Raw genomic sequence first — 19,508 nt, 5'->3', positions numbered from 1 at the left:
GTCTCTTGTGACAGAGCATTCCACCAGATCGGAGCCACAGCCGAAAAAGCCCTGGCCCTAGTTGAGGCCAGTCTAACCTCCTTGAGGGCCGGGACCTCCAAGACGTTTTTGTTTGAAGACCGTAAGGTCCTCCGTGGGACATACCAGGAGAGGCGGTCCCGTAGGTACGAGGGTCCTAGGCCGTGAAGGGCTTTAAAGGTTAAAACCAGCACCTTAAACCTGATCCTGTACTCCACCGGGAGCCAGTGTAGCTGGTATAGCACTGGGTGAATGTGATCCCACAGCGAGGACCCCATAAGGAGTCTCGCCGCGGCATTCTGCACCCGCTGGAGTTTCTGGGTCAGTCTCAAGGGCAGCCCCACGTAGAGCGAGTTACAATAATCCAGTCTGGAGTTGACCGTCGCGTGGATCACAGTGGCTAGGTCAGGGCAATGCACCTGCTTTGTCCCATATTCAGACCACAGGATCTCTAGCTGGGACAGAGAAGCTGTGGCTGCCCATATGTGGTTGGACACCAGATTAAACTTGCATCAGCAAGGCCAAAGGTTCCCAGGTTGCTCGTTCCTGATCTGAAGCATCTGTTGCATCTGAGCTGTAACTGGCCATTTAGGTTTCAGCCAATTTGTGTCCTGAATGGGATGGCCGTTCCCACCATGTTTAGAGTAGTGCATTTTGTCGGGCCGTGGGTGGCGCTGTGGGTTAAACCACAGAGCCTAGGACTTGCCGATCACAAGGTCGGCAGTTCGAATCCCCGCGATGGGGTGAGCTCCTGTTGCTTGGTCCCTGCTCCTGCCAACCTAGCAGTTCGAAAGCACGTCAAAGTGCAAGTAGATAAATAGGTATCGCTCCAGCGGGAAGGTAAACGGCGTTTCCGTGCGCTGCTCTGGTTCGCCAGAAGCGGCTTAGTCATGCTGGCCACATGACCTGGATGCTGTATGCCGTCTCCCTCGGCCAATAAAGCGAGATGAGCGCCGCAACCCCAGAGTTGGCCACGACTGGACCTAAAGGTCAGGTGTACCTTTACCTTTACCTTTATTTTGTCCTTACTGCTGCTGCTAATGCTACATCCAAAGTGCTTGCTGCTGAACCTGGCCATTAGCCCACCTAGTCAACATCCTGTTCTCAAAGTAGCCAACCCAGTGTGTATGGGAAGCCCAAAAGCAGGAGCTGAGTGCAACGGCGGTCTCACCACTTGTGATTCCCAACGACTGGCGTTCAGAGGCTTACTGCCCCCAACAGTGGAGGGAGAAGAACATAGTCCTCATGGCCAGTAGCCATTGGTAGCTTTAGCCTGCGTGGAATTTGTATATAACCATCTTTTAAGTCCGTCTAAATTGATAACCATCACTACTACTTGTTGGAGTGATCTCCGTAATTCTACTGTGCGCCACGTGAAAAAGTACAGTCGTACCTTGTTTCTTGAACAGAATGCATTCTGGGAGTCCGTTTGACTCCCGGAACCATTCGAAAACCAATGTGCGGCTTTCGATTGGCTACAGGAGTGTCCTGCAGCCAATCGGAAGCTGCGCCGGACGTTCGGCTTCTGAAAACCGTTCAAAAACCAGAACACTCACTTCCGGGTTTCGATCGTTCAGGAGCCGATTTGTTCGGGAGCCAAGGCGTTTGAGATCCATGGTACAAATGTACTTTGTCTGCCCTGAATTGTCCAGGGTTCCACTTCATTGGATGGCCCTGGGTTCTAGCATTGTGAGAGAAGGGGAAAAATGTTTCTCTATCCACTGTCCCAACGCCATGCACCATTTTATATACCTTTATCATGTCTTCTCTTCTTTGCCATTCCTCTAAACTAAAAGTCTCCAAATGTTGTTTGAAAACGTGTGGATTTTTTATCATTAGGCCACTCCCACCCCCACGAATCAGCCCAGATCCTGCCATCTTCATCTGAGAGACATGCCTGGCCCCATTTCTGTCAGCTGTTAAGTGCCAGGATAATTCTTTTCTCAGGCCTTCAGTTAATTAATGTCTCCTGTGGTTGTGCCCATCTTTTACTGGGGTCCTTACTAATATGTTGCTGAATGAGCACCTTATGCATTTTCTATTGTATGCGTTTTTAATTATTCCTCAGGTTTTAATTGGTTTTTCACGTGTGTAGCTTTTAATTTTTGCCAAGCCACTTCGCTTTTGTCGTTGCAAAAAGCGACTGATAAATGAAATTATCATTATCACACATGGCTAATTGCTATGCTGTGTGTTTGGAGCAAATTCTCTCATCCTTGGTTCTCCAGATGTTGTTGCGACTGCAACTCCCATCATCTCAACCAGCGTGGCCAGTGGTGAGGGATGAAGAGAGTCGTAATCCAACAACATCTGCAGGGCCAACGTTTACCAATCCCTGAGTTAAAAGGGTCTTGGTTAGCAGGCTTGGAAAAGTCCCCTTTCTGCCTGAGACCTTGGAGCACCTTTGCCAGTCAGAGGAGATGGTACCCTTCTAGAGATACCAGGGCCGTCTGATTTGTTAAAAGGCTGCTTCCCCCAACCCTCTGCATTGCACCAGAAACTGCTTTTGAAACTTTGTCGAGTAACCCTGTGTTTCTCTTGCAGATTGAAGGAGCAGAACTCAATTAGGGAAAGCAAACCCAAGGATATCTTGGAGAGTAGCAGCGACAGTGAGGAAAAGATCCCAGCCAAGCCTATGATTCTGTCCAAGCGTAAACTGGACCTTGAGGTAGAAAAGAAGAAGAAAGGCAGACCTCGAAAGGACTCAAGACTGATGCCCGTTACGCTAACAGTTCAGGTAACTGGGATGCCTGTCATCTTCTCTTACTCATTTTCTTATGAAAAAAAATATTTATCTGTACTCGATTTGCATCCTGTCTTTAGACTGGCAACCTTGAAGTAGCACATCATTTACCAAATACACAAAGAGCTCATAACCCACCTACTCTCAGCAGCCAGAAACATCATAGCCAGACACTGGAGAGACCTGTCAGGAGTAAGCATAGACGAGGGGTCAGCAGATTCTTTTCAGCAGGGGGCCGGTCCACTGTCCCTCAGACCTTGTGGGGGGCCGGATTATATTTTGGAAAAAAATATGAACGAATTCCTATGCCCCACAAATAACCCAGAGATGCATTTTAAATAAAAGGACACATTCTACTCAAGTAAAAACACACTGATTCCTGGACCGTCCGTGGGCCGGATTGAGAAGGCAGTTGGGCCGGATCCAGCCTTCAGGCCTTAGTTTGCCTACCCATGGCATGGACCAATGGTATCAGATAGTATGGGAAACAACCTTATTTGAAAAACTAACCAACAAACTGAAACTGACACGGGGGCAAATAGAAGAAGATGCCTTCACCCCGGTATGGTTACTTTTTATCACATACACAGCCCAACAAGACAAGAATCCGCCAACAGCATACAAATCAATCTGGCTAACTTGATCCAAACACACACACACACACACACACACATTTCACCACAGCCAGTCAAAGACAACCAGCCACACCCTAGGCCACCCCAACCTCTCTCACCACCAAAGGAATACAAGCGAGTAGTAAAGAGAACCCGCACAAGTGACGCTGACACAAAACCCTACACATACACTAAGTAGAATAGAAGCATTGCCACCCCACCCCACCCCACTCACCATGCCCCCCTCCACCTCTTTCTTCCCAATGTAACACTAATGTCTCAACAAATGAAACTGATCTGTAGAAAATGTAACCTGAAAAAAGAGACATTGCACATACATTTGTAAACCAAGAAATCTTTAATTTAAAAAAAAACCAAAAACACAGATATGTAAAGAACCATGAAAAAAACTCTTGGTGGAGCAAGAGCAGGTGGTAAAAATGTCCCCTTCCCACTGAGAGCTTCGTGGAAAAGAATCTCCAGGAAGGAGAAAAGCAGGTGAAGACTACAGCGTGCACCTGCTCCTGCTCCTTCTCTCTTTCCTGGATTCCTTGGTGGGAAGGCAACGGCTCCAGCTGGTGTTTGCAATTAAATCGACACAGGCGTTTTTACACCAATCAGCCTAGTTGAGTTCTCCTTCTTGCCTTTCAGTCTCCAGCAATCCTGGCTTCTGAGAAGGATGGTGCTTGCCACAGTGCACCGCTAGCACTTAAACTGCCAACCCCAGTCCCTCAGAAATCGTTTGCATTGCAAGTAAGTGTTGGATAAAGAAAACCAAAAAACTACACTGACTCTTCTGCAGTTAACAGCAGGTTAGTTCCAAGAGAAGCGCTAGGATCAGCATGGACAGCCAGCTGCGGAAACTCTGGAGCATAAGGAGCGAAGTCTTCACAGTTTCCCAAGGCAGAGGTTCCCAGTAAAGTGTTCGGGGTATAAAAGGGATTGGGAAAAGATGACATTTTGGTCTTCCTGCCGACAAGCCAGACCCATAGAACCATATTTGATCCAGACGTTCCCAGAGATAAGAAAAATGTATTCCTTTACGCAACAGCAGCGGCCAGAATACTGATCGCAAAGAACTGGAAGGGGAAGAAAATACCATCATTATTAGAATGGCAAAGTAGACTCTGATTTTGTGGAAATGGCAAAAATGACGGCAACAATTAGAGGCCATTCAAATCAGAGAATAATTAATGAGTGGGAGGGAGTGAAGGAATATATGAAAAAATATGGTTCCGGAACTGGAATATTAATAGATAACGTGTAAAACGTGCAGGGGTAAGCAAGGAAATAATAAAAAATCAGCTGAACAATAATTAAATTATAACAACACAACAAGACGGAAGAAGTAAAAATAAAATAAGATCACACATGGGTGAAGGGGAACGGGGGGTATAGGGGAATTTGAAATATTACTTATAATATAAAAGCTTTAATATAAAATTTCTAACTGTGTTGTATTTGTATACAGCAAAGAGAAGTTTAGAATAGTTAGGTATATTTTAATTTAGTTAATTATGTAATAGGTCTAAGTTAGAAAATGACTATGGATGTTGAATTTGATGTTTGTAATTTTTCTTTTTCCGGTTTTGGAAATAAAATGTAAATTAAAAAAAGGGGGGGGACCATATTTGATCCGGCCAGCTTCCTCGTTTCAGCTCGTGCCTATTAAAAAGGATGGAGCTGAATCCCATATGCTTTATTTATTGCATTTCTAACCCACCCTTTTTCTCCAAGTTGCTCAGGGTGGCGTACAGGGTTCTCCCTCTCCACATTTAATCGCCACAAACAACCTCATGAGAGAGGTTCAGCTGAGAGGCAGCGACTGGCCCGAGGTCACCCAGTGATCTTCATCGCCCAGTGGGGATTTGAGCCCTGGTCTCCCAGGTTCATCCAGCACTCTAACCACCCCACCCCACTGCCTCTCTGTTAACTTGCCAGCTTGGTTCAGAACAACAGAGGTAGCGAGAAAACAAAGGGAAAAGCCAGATAATAGGTGGTTGCTAACTTTGGGTTAAAGTATCAGGTTAAATTATAAATGGTAGCATTTCACTTCCTTTTTAATGAGCCCTTGTTGCTAAGTATTGGTATAGCATGGAAGTTCAGATGTGCTGTTTTGCTGTATTATGCCCTAAATGATTTATTGGGGGTGGGATGTACTGTACAATTGTCCCTTGGCAGAATAATAAAGATTTGGATTTAGACTGCATTGACAGAGCAGATTAACTGTACAGTCATACCTCGGGTTGAAGTACAGTGGTGCCCCGCAAGACAAATGCCTCGCAAGACGAAAAACTCGCTAGACGAAAGGGTTTTCCGTTTTTTGAGTCATTCCGCAAGACGAATTTCCCTATGGGCTTGCTTCGCAAGACGAAACGTCTTGCGAGTTTGTTTCCTTTTTCTTAAAGCCACTAAGCCGTTAATAGCCGCTAAGCTGCTAAGCCGCTAAGCCGTTAATAGCTGCTAAGCCACTAATAGCCGCTAAGCCGCTAATAGCCGTGGTTCGCAAGACGAAAAAACCGCAAGACGAAGAGACTCGCGGAACGGATTAATTTTGTCTTGCGAGGCACCACTGTAGCTTCGGGATAAGTATTTTCGGGTTGCGCGCTGCGGTGACATTACTTCCGGGTTTCGCCGCTCGCGCATGCGCAGACGGTCAAAATTACGTCATGCACAGAAGCGGTGAATCGCGACCCGCGCACGCGCAGACACGGGTTGCATTCGCTTCCGGATGCGAACAGGGCTCCAGAATGGATCCCGTTCACATCCAGAGGTACCACTGTACTTAAATGCTGTTCCTTACTTTTCCTCTCAAGTCTGCAGCTGTAAACTGCAGAGAGCTGTTCTTTAGGAGCAGTATGTAAATTTAACAAGCAAATAAAATATGGGAAGGGCCTGGTAATAATGGTGATTCTGAATAATGCTGCTGGCAGGCACTTTTAATAACGTTTCAGTTATTACTACATAATACAGTAGCTGCGAACGGGCTGGTATTTCAGATGAGCCACCGTCTTTGAGCAATGTGTGTTCTTAAATAAAGAATCTACCATTTTCGATGCTGGATAACGGCACCTTCAAATTTCCAGGGTGTGTGTGGTTTTTTTTAATTGTTTGGATTGGAATATATATTTGACTTTCTCTTGCTCAGCTTTCATTTTAAGAGAACCAACTTTTGCAGGTCAGCTCAGATCCCTCCATGTACATTGAAGTGGAGAATGAAATCACCACAGTGGGAGGTTCAAAACTCAGCAGGTTAAAGTGCAACCGGGAAGGAAAGGAATGGGAAACAGTTCTCACCAGCCGAATTCTCTCAGCAGCAGGAAGCTGGTGAGTGCGTGCGTGTGTGTGTGCATATGCAAACACAGCCACAACCAGGCCAGGTTGAAGGCATCAACTTGGTATATAAAGCCCTTAATGTCTTGGCACCAGTTTACTCATGGGATCACCTTACCCCATAATCACCTCTTCAGGCGCTGCGATCTGTGGAACCATCTTCTCAGTGCTCAGCGACCTCCTGCCCCCAATCACCAATTCCCAAGGGCAGCTCTCTGACTAGGATAAAAACAAAATGAAAAATACATTCTGCGTGTTCCACCAGCTGATGGAATGCCTTGTATTGATAACAGAAAGGCAGGATGGGAATGTCTTTCAGAAATATACTGTATTTTTCGCTCTATTGGACGCACCGGACCATAGGAGGGGGAGAACAGGAAAAAAATTCCCCCCCCCCTTGTTCTCCCCCTCTAAAACAAGGTGCGTTCTGTGCGTTCAAGGTGCGTTCACCCGAAGCCTCCAGAGCCCAGCGGGAGTTCCTGCTGGGCTCTGGAGGCTTTGGGTTCCTTTCGACCTGCTCTTTGGGGCTGGTGTGGGGGGGAGTGCTGCTTTCCCCCACCGCCAGCCCCAAAGACCAGGTCAGGGAACAGCGGAAGGCAGTGCTTTCCCCACTGTCCCCCGAGCTTGTGGGGCTGGCGGTGGGGAAAGCAGCACTACCCCCCACCGCCAGCCTCCAAACCAGGTCAAGTTTGGAGGCTCCCAAGGCTTGCGGATATCTGCCCGAAGCCCGGGGTGCACAGCGCTGCGCTCCCCAGGCTTCGGGCTGCAGGCTGCTATCCGCAAGCCTTCGGAGCCTGGCAGGCACTCCTGCCGCGCTCCGAAGGCTTGCGGATAGCTTCCTGAAGCCTGGAGAGCGAGAGGGGTTGGTGCACACCGACCCCTCTCGCTCTCCAGGCTTCAGTGAAAGCCTGCATTCGCCCCATAGGACGCACACACATTTCCCCTTCATTTTTGGAGGGGAAAAAGTGTGTCCTATAGAGCGAAAAATACGGTATTTCAGGTTTTCGGATGGAAGCTGTCCTGTTCTCCCAAGCTTTCTCTGGGATGCAATTACAGAGATGTTTGTAGCTTTCCCCTCTTGTTTACCATGGAGGTCAGGTTGTGCTTTTTTAAAGTGTGTTTTTATTTCTCACTTTCTTGTTGTGTTTTCGTTTGGAGACTCTTCATGCAAAGCTTGATGCGTTGGTCTTATTAAACAACTGGAAGTCCTGAGTTGATTTCTCTCCCCCGTCCCCTGGCTCTTTTCCAGCAAGGTTGTGAGCGTCGCTTGTGAGAAGCGGACCCTATCTGTGTTTTCGGCTTGCGGCCGCCGCCTTCTCCCTCCCATCGTCTTGCATTCGCCAATCTCCACTTTGCACTGCACGGGCTTCTACATCATGGCTCTCACCACGGCTGCAACCCTTTCCGTCTGGTAAGCACTAAGCTGTCGCCGTTTCAGTGGCCCTCAGGAAGGTTACAGTCAACAGGTGCAGAGGGAGGAATCCAGCGAGTGCAATGTCAGTTGTTCGATCAGTTGATTCATTTCAGCTTACCAAATGAAGCAATCCCCTCTCTCCTTCCCTCATGCACTGTTCATGGGATTCTCCCACCTCCCACAAGAGCCAATTTTGGGGGCAAGGGAGATGGTGGGGGGACCTCATTGTGCTAGCACAACTCCTTGCCTGAGCTTCCTCTGGCATGACTCATTTGTTGAACCTGACTCAGAGAAACAACAGAGAAAGGAGGGGTGTGAAGGCATAGGAAGCAGATGTGATTATTTCCATTGCACTTACTTTGCAATAAGCCCAGGGTCACCAACACGCTGCCCATGGGCATCACTCTACCTGCCAGTGCCTCCTCTGGCACCTGCAAAAGGTGTCCTTCAATATCCTGAAAGACCTGCATTGGCTCCAGGTATGTTTCTGAGCACAAATCAAAGTCTTGGTGCTGACCTTTAAAGCTCTAAACAGCCTCGGCCCAGTATACCTGAAGGAGCATCTCCACCCCCATCTTTCAGCCAGGACACCAAGGGCCTTCTGGCAGTTCCCTCACTGCAAGAAGTGAGGTTACAGGGAACCAGGCAGAGGGCCTTTCCAGTATTGGCGCCCGCCCTGTGGAACGCCCTCCCATCAGATGTCAAGGAAATAAGCAACTATCTGACTTTTAGAAGACATCTGAAGGCAGTCATGTTTAGGAAAGTTTTAAATGTTTGATTATTTTTTAATATATATATATTGTTGGGAAACACCTAGAATGGCTGGGGAAACCCAGCCAGATGGGCAGGGTATAAATAATAAATTGTTATCCCTTCTGAAATCCACAATATATGGGAGGCTGTTGGCTCCCTTCTTGCTCCCTTTGTTTTTGGACTGCCTCAGCCTCTCCTATACTGAGCATACCTATATTTTATTGGATGCCAGGACTGGACACCCACCTTCCATTGTGAGCAGAGCTGAGGTGCAAAGGGTTTCTCTCTGTGAGCAAGCGTGGCGGCAACTGTAGGGATAATGAGAGGATTGGGGTGGAGATCTAGAGGTTTCCTGGAAAAGGTGAATGAGGAAATAAAGAGAGGTGGTCACTCAGAGGCATTCCAGGAGGCAATTCTAGTTATAAGGGGCATCAAGGGAAAATTTGAGGAAGCAGGAAGCTTTGGGGTAGCTGAGGGTCGTATGTGTGGAGGAAACACCAAGATGGAAAATGGACCTTGTTCAGACTCGCTGAAAACAAGCTAACACTGACACCATCTCCCATGGGGGGATGGCCTTCTGGATCAGGCGAAGGGCCCATCTAATCCAGCATTGTGTTCTCACAATGGCTGGTCAGATGCCTGTGGGAAGCCTGCAAGCAGGACCTGAGCACAAGATCTTACTGCCTCTGATTGTGGAGGCAGAACATAGTCATTGTAGCTGGTAGCCATGGGTAGCCTTATCTGTAAGGCTTTCAGTAAGGTAAAGATAAAGGGACCCCTGACCATTAGGTCCAGTCGTGGCCGACTCTGGGGTTGCGGCGCTCATCTCGCTTTATTGGCCGAGGGAGCCGGCGTACAGCTTCCGGGTCATGTGGCCAGCATGACTAAGCCGCTTCTGGCGAAACAGAGCAGCGCATGGAAACGCCGTTTACCTTCCTGCCGAAGCGGTACCTATTTATCTACTTTGACGTGTTTTTGTACTGCTAGGTTGGCAGGAACAGGGACCGAGCAACGGGAGCTCGCCCCATTGTGGGGATTCGAACGGCCGACCTTCTGATCGGCAAGTCCTAGGCACTGTTTAACGCACAGCGCCATCCGCGTCCTCTACAGCTTCTCAAAAGCAGGACCTCGTTCATTTCAGGCTTTCCCATGTGAGCCAGTGCCAATGAAGCGATAGTCCCCTGAATCTTACCAAGAATTATATTGGTGCGACACTTAGCATCCTATGAGACTGGTGCCAACGTTCCAGCGGCAATTCCTTGGTTTTCAGTTTAAATATTTTACCGTGCTGTGTTTCAGTTTCTCCTTTTGCAGAAATGCCTCTTCTGTGTTTTGCTGAACTGAAATGCCATTCCCTTTCTGTGCTTTCCAGGAATGCTCAAAAACAGGCAGTAGTGGTGAAAGACGAGTCTCTGCAAACAATTTTAGCAGGTAACGAAATTATTTCCAGTTAGGGGTGCTTTGTAGTGCTATGCATTAAACCAGGCATGGGCAGACTCGCCCCTCCAGATGTTTTGGGACTACAACTCCCATCATCCCTGACCACTGGTCCTGTTAGCTAGGGATGATGGGAGTTGTAGTCCCAAAACATCTGGCGGGCCGAGTTTGCCTATGCCTGCATTAAGCATCCTGTGTGGTCAAAACACATCACCCTAACACTTCATGGCCACTTCTCCCCCTACTCCTTCTCCTTTTCATCCCCCTCCACATTTATTTTCTTTAGACATGATGGATTCTACCCAACTAAGTTCTACTTAGACATGTAACCCTGCTATGACTTTGCTCCAAGGAAGTCTCATTATCTGATTTGATTTTTATAGGAAGCGAAACAACTGTGTCTCAGATCTTGTTGACACAGCATGGCATCCCTTTAATGAACATGTCTGATGGAAAAGCCTACTGCTTTAACCCTTCTCTGTCTTCTTGGTAAGCACCTAAAGGAGGGGGGGAAATGGGTTTGTTGAGTGCGTTCCTTTGTCCGAGGGGGGAAGCTCTAAACTTGAAAGCCAACCTTTGCTTATTTGTTTATTTAGAGCATTTGTACCTCGCTCTTCAGCCAGTGTAGGCTCCCGGCATGTCTTGCATATAATCAATTAAAACAGGACAGTTCCTGTCTGCAGGCTTACAGTATTAAAAGAGAGAGAGAGAGAAGACACAAAAGGGGAAACAGGCAGGGAGGGAAGTTGGGGGAATCAAACTCAGGCACCTGTCCTGAAACAGCTGTTCTTACAATGATCTGCTGGCACGGTTTGGGGGCAAGAGGTGCCTGATGGAGCCGGGCTTTTATCAAAGCCAATGGAATGAACCCTTCTTCTCATCTCTTCCTCTGAGGCAGTCTGCTGGAGTGGCAGACTGCCCCCGTCCCAGGTGACAGGTGAGGTAGAAGAAGCCTGATGGGAATGGCCTCGTTTGTGACCCTCTGCTTTACCCAAAACATGTTTGCAAGCCACAATTTCCTGCCTAAACAAACAGCTTTGAGCACTTTGGGTTGAGACCCTAGGTAAAGGTAAAGGGACCCCTGACCATTAGGTCCAGTTGTGGCCGACTGTGGGGTTGCGGCGCTCATCTTGCTTTACTGGCCGAGGGAGCCGGTGTACAGCTTCCAGGTCATGTGGCCAGCATGACTAAGCGGCTTCTGGCGAACCAGAGCAGCACACGGAAACGCTGTTTACCTTCCCGCTGGAGCGGTGCCTATTTATCTACTTGCACTTTGACGTGCTTTCGAACTGCTAGGTTGGCAGGAGCAGGGACCGAGCAACAGGAGCTCACCCCGTCGCGGGGATTCGAACCGCTGACCTTCTGATCGGCAAGCCCTAGGCTCTGTGGTTTAACCCACAGAGCCACCCGTGTCGGTTGAGACCCTACTTGTATATAAATATTAAAACTAAGTAAATATCCCCCCTCTCATTTCAATTTAATCCCCTCCCCACCCCCTCCTTTTTAATCACCTCCAAATCTTTTTTTGTCTTTCCAGGAACCTTGTTTCTGACAAGCAGGAGACTCTAGCGCAATGTGCGGACTTCAGGAACAGTTTGCCATCGCAGGAGGCTATGCTGTGTTCAGGACCGTTAGCTATAATACAAGGGAGAACGTCTAAGTATGGACTTACTAAGCCTCGTCTTTTTGTTATCGTTGATGCCTCCCCAGTAGTTTCTGTGGCGTTATCCCTGGCAAGTAGCCAAATTTTGCATAGCTGGGGGCTAGTTTATTCCTCAAGGTTCGCATGCCCTTCTCACTTGGTGCAAAACCTAATTATGAGAATCTAGAGCCACAAAAGCATAGAGCCACTGCCCTACTGGATTGGATTAAAGGTCTTTTTAGTCCCGCATTCTGTTCCCATCTGGAGGGCCAGGGAATAAAGACCAAGTGTGTGTAACTGAAGTAATTGAATAAAGGTAAAGGACCCCTGACCATTAGGTCCAGTCGTGACCGACTCTGGGGTTGCGGCGCTCATCTCGCTTTGTTGGCCGAGGGAGCCGGCGTACAGCTTCCGGGTCATGTGGCCAGCAGGACTAAGCCGCTTCTGGCGAACCAGAGCAGTGCATGGAAACACCGTTTACCTTCCCGCTGGAGCGGTACCTATTTATCTACTTGCACTGGCATGCTTTCGAACTGCTAGGTGGGCAGGTGCAGGGACTGAGCAACGGGAGCTCACCCCGTCGCAGGGATTCGAACCACCAACCTTCTGATCAGCAAGCCCTAGGCTCTGTGGTTTAACCCACAGCGCCACTCTCGTCCCTTAAGTAATTTAATAGTCACCCACTGTTTACCCTGGTGCCCTTTTTCCTTCCTCTGTTGTCTCACTCCTCTCTCCCTTTACGCTGTGAGCTGTTTTGGGTAAGGACCTGCCCCTCTTTGTGAAGCACCATCTACAGGGACGATCCAATATTAATGGCAATAATTCAGAAGCATCTGCTATTGTTGGCTTGCTGTTACAAGCACAGATAGCTTCTGGCTTATGCAGTCCTTCGTCCCCCTCCATTCCCGATTTGTGAGCAGAAGCTTCTGATCTCTTGGCGAAGCTGTGTGGAGGTGGAGCAGCGAAGAGAGAGTGTGAGCTCAAGGTTGCTGTTGAGTACAACATAGATATGGACACCTACAGTTGAAGCAGTTGCTTCTTCCCTTCTGAAAACATTCCTGTCACTGCTCTCCATTGCAGCTCCGGGAGGCAAGCGGCAAGATTGTTCTCCATGCCTCATTTGGTGCAGCAGGAAACGACTCTGGCGTATCTGGAGAGTCAGGTAGCTGCAGCGCTGACTTTACAGTCAAGTCACGAATACCGCCACTGGCTCCTTATCTATGCACGGTATCTAGTTAATGAAGGTGAGGCTCTGAGTGTGTATGTATGTACTTCTTTGAGCAAATTTAACAAAAGAAAGAAGGAAGGAAGGAAGGAAGGAAGGAAGGAAGGAAAAGAGAAAACATTAGCACACTTTAATGAACATTAATATATCCCTATCGCTTTAGACATATATAAGTTGATAGATATTTATTTAATTATTAGATTTTATATACCACCGTTCATCAGAAGATACCAGGGCGGTTCACAAGATAAAAATTCAAGATAAAAAAGCACGAATAAATGGTTAAAACAGAAACAATAAAGCAATACCCCCCCCCATCTCACAAACACATTTAAAAAGCTGTAGAATATGAATTGTCCGAAAGCCTGCTTGAAGAGGAACGTTGTCACCTGGCGCCTAAAAATATATATGCCATCCAGATTTCCTGGCAGGTATCCAAACAAAATTGACATCTGTAAGAAGTGCATTAAAATAGCAAGGGCAGTCAGCTCCTTAGACCATCGCAGAATAAATGGTGGGTGTTTGCCCTTCCGGGTTTGCAAAAGTCACTTGGCGGCCACAAGGGCTTGCAAAATCCACTTTTGCTGTCCTGCCATTAGGGTTGGGTTGTTTACACTGCAGTAGTGAGTACAGCAGCACTGGTAGATACCTTCCCCCCCCCCAAGTTTCTCTCAATGCTGCTTATGCATCTCTTGTTTGAGAGCTTTTGTCCCCAATTCACCTTTATTACCTTAGCCCCCTGGTCAGCACCATGGTCAGCAACTGGTCCCTCTCCTTATGCAGTGAGTTGCTGCAAACTGACCCTCAAGGAACTCCTGCCCCTACAGACCCTCCCAGATATTATGATGAGCAGAGGGGCCCTCTGCTGCCCTCAGAATTTTGGGTGGTGTAGAGGTGGCCAGGAGAGCCGCTAACTTGTCAGATTCCCTCTCCAAGAAGTGCATCAGGAACCATCATTACAGTGGTACCTCTGGATACAAACTTATGGTAATTCATTCCAGGGGTCCATTCTTACCCCGAAACATTCATATCCAGAGGTGCACTGTTCTGCACAGGCACAGGCAGCGGTAGCCCGCTTCCGCACAGGTGCCAGCAGCGGAAACCTTTCCTTTACAGTCATACCTCGGGTTACAGATGCTTCAGGTTGCCTTTTTTCGGGTTGCAGACCACCGAAATCTGGAAGTACCGGAACGGGTTACTTCTGCGTTTCGGGAGTTGCGCATGCGCAGAAGCACTAAATTGCACTTTGTGCATGCGCAAAAGCACCAAATCGCAACCCACGTGTGCGCAGACGCGCCGTTGTGGGCAATGCGGGTTGCGAACGTGCATCCCGCACGGATCACTTTCGCAACCCGAGCATCTACTGTACTTCCGGGTTTGCTATGTGCGTAGCCCAAATTATTCGCAAATGGGGCAGTTCATATCCAGAGGTACCACTGTATGTAGTTTCTGTCATATGTTGAAGATGAACCTCTTTACCCTTGTCTTTGACACCAAACATGCATATTTTAAGGACCATGACTCTCAATTTGTCTTAAACCATTTTACATACTGTGTTTTTAAATTGCTGCCCCCTACCCTGGGACCTTATGGTGCAAAGCAGGCAATAAATCAAATCTAATAATAGTAAATATGCTTGGATTAAACTGAAGCAATTCAGCTGCCTCTGAGTTTTTTTCCTGACATTGGCTAGCTCAGTCACAAAGTCAGTCCTTCGAAGAATGGAATAATATGCAGTGTCACTATCCATTTCTGGTTCTTCAGTGTGAATCAGACAACAGACAGAACCTTAACTGTCATGAACATGGATGGTCAACTTTTTTTTTTAACCAAGTTTATAACAAATTCTTAGCTCTGTCTTCTTGTTTCTGTCCTATTTCTTACTCAAGCAATTTACTTTACTCCTGGGAATCTTGTAAGGGCTGCCCTCACTACATTCTGCTATATGATTTATGCAAAGGATTTTATTGTGATGCCTCTGAACATGATTTCACCTTCTGTCTTTTATTAGGGTTTGAATATCGATTGCGGGAATTATGCAAGGATTTATTGGGTCCAGTCCACAGCTCAGCTGGAAGTCAGTGGGAAGCAACTGTTGTGGTAAGGTGGCTTCCTTTCAGAACAGATTACACAAATTCCTTGCCTCTCTCTCTTCCTTTGCGAAGCGGCACAGTTACCAAGGAGAAGGTCCAAAACATACAGTCCCGGCATTCTGACAATCCAGCCACTCATCAAACAAGCAATCATTTCTCATACAGTCACAGACACCCCCCCCCAAAACAGAGCAGAGAAAGAATAAAATCACACTTCTTTAAAATACAGTACAAGGCACATGGTGAAACATATACATATGGGTTACAAACTACTAAATAAGAGCATCATATTCCAATATTAGCCAATAAAAGTTTCAGGTACCATTCTGGTGTTCTTGCTGGATGTTCCTGATAAGAGGTGGTGAAGTAGTCTATTACATTCCACTCCATGAATGTCACCTTCAAAGAAAACAGGACCCAACTTTTCAACTACTTCGCCTGCAATGGGACACAGACAGCCCTTATCTGGGACACCTTGATGCTGTCCTTCCAATATTGCTGAAGGGAGACAGTTATATCTGCCTTTAAAATAGATGGCGATACCTGGGGATAGTCAGATTACCTAGCAGTAGAATAAAAACCCATTATCTCCATTCAGGCGACAAGCGACAAAATTGAACTTCATGAACTCAAAATTGAACAAAGTAGTTTTACCCAAGCGTTCCTTTGCTCACAAACTGCCACGTTAAGGACAGCAACATCGTGTCCTGGGAGGCTGAAATTTTCTGCTACTCTCTTGTGAATACTGTCCTTCCTGATGTCAGATCTGTGCCCTTTCTCTTGCCACTGAGAATTGTATTGGTTGAGAGCTACAAATTAATGTTGCTTTTGTAAGTGTGTGTGTGTGTGTGTGTATACACACACACAAAACAAGGAAAAGCATAAGTATTAATAGTCAGTACTGTCATCCCATTAGTTGAGGAGAGGCTTTTAATGTGTTTTAATATGTTGGAAGCTGTCTAAAGTGGCTGGGGCAACACAGTCTGATGGGTGGCATATAAATAATAATTTATTATTACAGTCAAACCTCAGTTGTCAAACATAAGGCATTCTGGAAGCCTGTTCGGCTTCCGAAATGTTCAACAACCAAGGTGCAGCTTCCAGTTGCTTGCAGGAGCTTCCTGCACCCTAGCGGAAGCCGTGTCAGATGTTCAGCTTCCCAAAAACATTCAAAAACCAGAGCATTTAGCTCTGGGTTTTCGGCGTTTGGGAGCCAAAACATTCCAAGACGGAGACATTTGGGAGCTGAGGTTTGACTGTATATTATTATTTTCTAGGGTTTTTTCCCTATGAAGAAAGAGAAGGAAACCCAGCTACCCAGGGCATGGCTCACTTGTCTTTGAGGGCTAATAGTCCCTTATTTTCAACCAGTTAATTCACAGCTTTCCAGTCTCTGTGTCGCGACACGTTAGTGTGTAGGCGGCAGTGTGTAGGTGTGTCACGCAAACATTTCCCGCGCTCCTCCTGGGGCTGGAAAGGGGTTAGTTTAACGTCCTGTTTGCTAGTAAAAACTGAATTACTGTGTTGCGAAACGATGCATGTCTAAAAAGCGTGTCGCCAACGTGAAGAGTTAGGAAAGCTCTGAGTTAATTTGATGGCGAGGCCGGGAAGCGGAAGCCACCTGCCTCTCCAGTGCAGGACCCAATTTGTTTCATGTCGGGAGGCAACAACAAGCATGTTGCTGACTGCTCCCAGGGATGAGCAGTTGGGTCCTGTTCCCCCACCTGCCTACCTGTGTGATTATCCTTACGCATGTATGTGAGCCAGTGCCTGCTTGGGAACATTATGCATCAATTTATTCTCTGTGAGTGATATGAAGCACTTTCCAGCACAACTGTGACCCTCTAGTTTTTCATGCAAGACGTTCTCCATGCAGCCACATACTTTGGGACAGTTGACGCAGAAAGAGAAAGCCCCCAATTTGCACAAACCCACCATAGCTATAGGGACGTGGGTGGCGCTGTGGTGTAAACCACTGAGCCTAGGGCTTGCTGATTGGAAGGTTGGCGGTTCGAATCCCCGCAACAGGGTGAGCTCCTGTTGTTCGGCCCCAGCTCCTGCCAACCTAGCAGTTCGAAAGCACGTCAAAGTGCAAGTAGATAAATAGGTACTGCTCCGGCGGGAAGGTAAACGGCGTTTCCGTGCGCTGCTCTGGTTTTGCCCGAAGCTGCTCAGTCATGCTGGCCACATGACCCGGAAAACCTGTCTGTGGACAAACGTCAGCTCCCTTGGCCAGTAAAACAAGATGAGTGCTGCAACCCCAGAGTCGTTTGTGACTGGTCTTAACTGTGAGGGGTCCTTTACCTTTACCTTTTATCATAGCTATACAGGTGATTCCCCACTTACGCAGGGGAGAGCACCCTCCAAACACCCTTGAAACGCCCTCTCTGCCACTCCAATCCAGCCCTCTCCAATCCAGATTTAAAAAACCCATACACTGTACCAAAAATGTCCACAACTGGAATTGAAGCTCTGGGGCCGGCAGAAGGCTGGAGGGCACACACAGTTGCTGCTGCTGCTGCTGCTGCTGCTGCTGCTGCTGCTGCGCTACTGCACACATTAGATGTTAGATGGGGAGGCTGAGCAGCCTAGACAAAGCCCCACTGAGCGTCCAGTCTCTTCTCTGTCCTTACTGGTGTCCTCTTAGGGCTTTGTGGAACATCTCCTCGCAAGCCACAAGGACTCCAGCTCCCCTCTTCCATTTCCTGGTATGAATTAAATTACCGTATTTTTTGCTTTATAAGACTCACTTTTTCCCTCCTAAAAAGTAAGGGGAAATGTATGTGCGTCTTATGGAGCGAATGCAGGCTGCGCAGCTATCCCAGAAGCCAGAACAGCAAGAGGGTTCGCTGCGCAGCGATCCCTCTTGCTGTTCTGGCTTCTGGGATTCAGAATATTCTTTTTCTTGTTTTCCTCCTCCAAAAACTAGGTGTGTCTTATGGTCTGGTGCGTCTTATAGAGCGAAAAATACGGTAATTGTTTCCCAGTGTGCATACGTGGTTGTGCATATGTCAGTCACAAGTGGGGAGTCTCCTGTAATCCCACAATCAAACTCTGGTATTTGCCGTGTGATGGACATTAAAGGATTTATTTTCCTTTCCCATGCAGGGCTTACGCAAGCGAGAGCTCCTCAAGGAACTGCTTCCCGTCATCGGTCAGAACCTTCGTTTGCAACGGCTATTCACCGAATACCAAGAGCAGCTAGATATCTTGAGGGACAAGTAGCGCCTCTGCAGATCTTTCTCTGGCCTAAGGAAAAAAGAAACCAATTGCAGAAAAGCATTAATAACAGGTGGAAACGGAAGGGGCCATAGTCAGAACGGAATACTCCTGGGAGAGATGCGAAGAAGAACCAGGCGCGAGGTGTTTTAATGAGCAAAATACTGATGATTTTTTGAAAGGAGGTGACAAGAGGAATGTGGGGGGGGAAATGGGGATGAACAGAGCATGCTTTTGCACCACCACCCCTCCCCATGTGGAATTTGAGCATCGCTACCGTGGCCTGTGGCCATCATGGAAAAGTTCTGGAGAATGTCCTTCAGGGGTCCTTTTGATTCTAGATCTCATAGGGACAAATATCAAAGAGACTACCTGGGGAACCAGTTGGGTTTTGGATATCCCGTGAAAAGCACATTACAAGAAGATAAACTGAACATCTTATTAACCCTCATTCTAGGGTTCTTTGCTAAGGATTTATTGAGGCTCTGTCCTATATTTGGGTTATATAAGAAGAAGCCCCATAAAAGAAAAAGAAAAATTCATAAAATACTTAAGGAATTATGCAGCCAACAGACTCTCTTAACTGTGAATAACAATAAAAATTAAAAAAAAAATATTACAGGCTGTTCTATCACATGGACTATTTTTGTACTAGAATTTGCTAACTTGTAATATGAAATTTTATTTGGCCAATAACCAGAACTCCCCGCCCCCTTTACCCAAATCACCCCGGTTGTAATGAAACGTAACCCATTAATTATGACAGCTATATTGCTGAATAACTGTACCAAAATTAATGTCATCTGGTTTTTAATTTTTAACTATTTGTAAAAGGCATTTGTGGGGGAGGTGGGATGGGGAGGTAGCTGAAAAGGGAGGGGCTGGGCTTTTGGGGGAGGGGTTTTGTAAGTACAAATAATAAATGAACATTGCATTGATCTAAGAACAAAGTGGAAGTTCTTGTGCTGCTTGTAGTAGCATTAAACTGTACGGGCCACAGCCTGTTTAAAACAAAAA

At 47.1% G+C, this 19,508-nt stretch overlaps 1 protein-coding gene across 1 annotated transcript in view; it reads left to right on the top strand.

The window, feature by feature from the left end:
* Window positions 1-19,508, top strand: part of LOC128404018 (protein HIRA) — a 63,647-nt gene extending 44,139 nt beyond the window's left edge. The window contains exons 16-25 of the mRNA XM_053369259.1: window positions 2,563-2,755; window positions 4,027-4,128; window positions 6,554-6,702; window positions 7,958-8,119; window positions 10,248-10,306; window positions 10,696-10,801; window positions 11,850-11,972; window positions 13,035-13,198; window positions 15,191-15,279; window positions 18,381-19,508. Of these exons, the coding sequence (XP_053225234.1) occupies window positions 2,563-2,755; window positions 4,027-4,128; window positions 6,554-6,702; window positions 7,958-8,119; window positions 10,248-10,306; window positions 10,696-10,801; window positions 11,850-11,972; window positions 13,035-13,198; window positions 15,191-15,279; window positions 18,381-18,497 (1,264 nt within the window). The 3' untranslated portion in view covers window positions 18,498-19,508. The remainder of the gene's footprint in view (window positions 1-2,562; window positions 2,756-4,026; window positions 4,129-6,553; window positions 6,703-7,957; window positions 8,120-10,247; window positions 10,307-10,695; window positions 10,802-11,849; window positions 11,973-13,034; window positions 13,199-15,190; window positions 15,280-18,380) is intronic.

The sequence above is a fragment of the Podarcis raffonei genome, chromosome 16 (genome assembly GCF_027172205.1).
Source record: "Podarcis raffonei isolate rPodRaf1 chromosome 16, rPodRaf1.pri, whole genome shotgun sequence".
NCBI classification, from domain to species: Eukaryota; Metazoa; Chordata; class Lepidosauria; order Squamata; family Lacertidae; genus Podarcis; species Podarcis raffonei.
This window is presented reverse-complemented; position numbering and strand designations above follow the sequence as displayed.